Genomic DNA, 3209 nt, shown 5'->3' on the forward strand with positions numbered 1-3209 from the left:
TCAGTTTTAATGTAACAACGTAAAATACTCTTACGTTTAAAAATATCCATCAGAAAGAGAACAGTAACATCTCATACTACGTGCTTCCATGGATCCTTCATTAGTTCCAGGTACACAATTTTTAACTCATACTTGAATATATTGTATTATTGTATCTTATGTATATATTTTTTCTATCAATTGGTATCAGAGCCTATTAAGATACAAAATATAATTATTCATTATTTTTTTGGAAAGTGTATCATGATATTGGAAATTTAATAGAGGGGATTAGTTCCTGTTTAAAACCCTCAGTTAAAGAATAATAAATCTAATGGAAGAGAATTAGTTGCGTACCAGTACACTTGTCGTGTGAATATCAAAACTAAATAAATTTACCGGGAACTCCTCGCGAACCACGTAGCTTCCATTCTGATAGTGATTTAGAAGAAAAGGAAGAAATGGAGTAGAAGTGTAGAAGCATTATCATTCATCACAGTGGAAGATGCCGACACGTTGTGAAATATGCTGCGAGATAATGATCGCGACCTTGCTTCCACCAATCGGAGTTTGCTTTCGCCACGGTTGTTGCAGCGTTGAATTCATCATCTGTTCATCGCACTGTTTCATCGGCAGTTTTGATGGCTTTTTTTTCGCACCTCAATGGCCACTTTTCGGTTACGTTTTGAATTTTTCAAAGCATAATGGCCACGTGCACACTATGGCTAACAACAGGACACCTTAAAAAATTAAATAATAATAAAATTAAATTAATAATAATAAAATAAAATTAATAATAATAACGATTATTATTATTATTATTATTATTATTATTTCATGCATTATATAATTTATTATATTTTTTGTTAAGCATGATATAATTTTATATAATTGTTAACTCACCTATCGTGGGTACACTTGTATGAAATTTTATGGAAATGATATAATTTAAATATTTTTTTAAATTAATTTGATATTACATTAATATTAATTATACCCTATCGGTATTTTATTATTAATGTATTTTATTTTTCTTGATACAATTTATTATTAATGTATTTTATGTGAATTATTTGTCTTGTACCTTATCGGTATTAGATTTCTTTTGGCATGAAATGTTCATTGTATTTTATTATATTTTATATTTTGTTTTATTTCTTATTTATTATGATTCGGGACCCTTAGGCGGGATCATAGTGAATGAGAAATAATTTGATATCATAGGCATATTTTGCTGTGTATTCAGAAACATTTATTTTGTTTATTTACACAATAAGTGTGTATTAAATGTTTCTTTGTTATTATGATACCAGCTTCTTTGCCTATGCCATTGACTTCGGTCAAAACTTTAAATGGGACAAATTTTGAGGACTGGAAAGAATCTTTGGATTTGTATCTAGCAATTACCAACATGGATTTTTCCTTGAGAGAAGCAGAACCTTCAGCTCTTACGCCTGAGTCCACTATTGTCCAGAGAGCTTCTCGTGAAAAATGGGAACACTCAAACAGGGTGTGCCTAATGGTGATGAGATATACCATGGAGAAGTCTATTCGACAGAGCATTCCGGATAATGACAATGCTAAGGATTTTATGAGATTAGTTGGTGAGAAGTTTAAGACTTTTGATAAAGCTCAAAAGGGTCAATATCTGTCACTTCTTGAGAAGACCAAATATGATGGTGTCAGTGGTGTTCGTGAGCATATGATGAAGCTTGTGCACTATTATAACAAACTCAAATCTCTAAAGGTAGATCTTGGTGATAGTTACTTGGTTTGGCAGGTTATGGAATCTCTTCCTTCTCAGTTTGATGTGTTGAAGACTTCTTACAACACTCAAAAGGAGGAATGGACAATTGATGAAATGATAGCTATTATTTCTCAAGAGGAAGCATCGATTAAAAAGACCAAGTCTCATAGTGTGCAGTTTACAGCTACTAATTCAAGCACTAAACCTGTGAAAAAGGGCTTCAAAGGTAAATCTCGTCCTGAAAAAGGGAACACAGGGAAAGCACCCGCGGTTTTGGAGCCTAAGAAGAAGTACTTCAAGGGGAATTGTGCCTATTGTAAGAAATTTGGACACAAGATAGCTGATTGTTATATTCTTAAGAAGAAGAATGCTGATAAGGAAGGTATACTCCTATATGCTCTAGCTTGTTTTGAATCTAATGTTATTGATGTTCCTCCCAATTCTTGGTGGTTAGATTCGGGTGCTACTATTCATGTTGTGAATTATTTACAGGGGTTCACAAGTCTGAGAAAACCAAGTGATGTCGAGTCCAAGATTATCATGGGAGATGGAGCTAGAGCACTAGTTGAAGACATAGGAGTAGTTTCTTTAAATTTACCTTCTGGACATGTTTTGTTATTAAAAGACGTTGTTTATGTACCTTCTATGAGAAGAAATTTGATTTCAGTTTCAATTTTGGACAAATGTGGCTACACTTTTGAATTTGGCAATGGTAAACTTGTTGTTTATTTCAATTCAATTATTGTTGGCTCAGGAGTTTTATATGATGGACTTTACATGCTGAATCTGAATGATATGTCTGTTAATTCTGTTATTGGACATAAGCGTAGTAGAGTTGATGAAAATTCCTCTATGTTGTGGCATAGACGTCTAGGACATATTTCTAGACCTCGAATTGAGAGGTTGATTAAAGAGGGTATTTTGCATGATTTGGATTTTTCTGATTTTGATACTTGTGTTGATTGTGTTAAGGGCAAGCTTACCGCAAAAGTAAGAAATACAGGAGCAAACATGAGTGATAATGTGTTGGAGCTTATTCATACTGATATATGTGGACCTATCACACCCACTTCCATGGGTGGATATAGGTATTTTATTACGTTTATAGACGATTATTCCCGTTTTGGCTGGATAGATCTCCTACAGGAAAAATCAAGTTCTTTGGATGCTTTTAAGTCTTTTAAAGCTGCTATTGAGTTGAAAACAGGAAAGAAGATAAAATGTGTAAGGTCTGACAGAGGTGGAGAGTATTATGGCAGATATGATGAGACTGGAAGAAATCCTGGACCTTTCGCTAGATTTCTTGACGAATGTGGTATTGAAGCTCAGTATACTATGCCTGGTACTCCTCAGCAAAATGGAGTTGCAGAAAGGAGGAATCGCACTCTTTTAGAGATGGTGAGATGTATGTTGAGTCATTCCTCCTTACCGAATTTCCTTTGGGGAGATGCTTTAAGGACTGCTGTGTATATTCTTAATCAAG

General features: G+C 33.8%; 1 protein-coding gene across 1 annotated transcript; it reads left to right on the forward strand.

Moving 5' to 3' along the window:
• The first annotated feature begins 1282 nt into the window (after nt 1-1282).
• LOC114163520 lies at nt 1283-2070 on the forward strand. The gene is made up of 2 exons (XM_028047826.1): nt 1283-2016; nt 2067-2070. The coding sequence occupies exons 1-2, from the start codon at nt 1283-1285 to the stop codon at nt 2068-2070; spliced, it is 738 nt and encodes a 245-aa protein (XP_027903627.1).
• Nucleotides 2071-3209: the final 1139 nt, after the last annotated feature.

Source organism: Vigna unguiculata, chromosome 9 (genome assembly GCF_004118075.2).
Source record: "Vigna unguiculata cultivar IT97K-499-35 chromosome 9, ASM411807v1, whole genome shotgun sequence".
Classification (NCBI taxonomy): domain Eukaryota; kingdom Viridiplantae; phylum Streptophyta; class Magnoliopsida; order Fabales; family Fabaceae; genus Vigna; species Vigna unguiculata.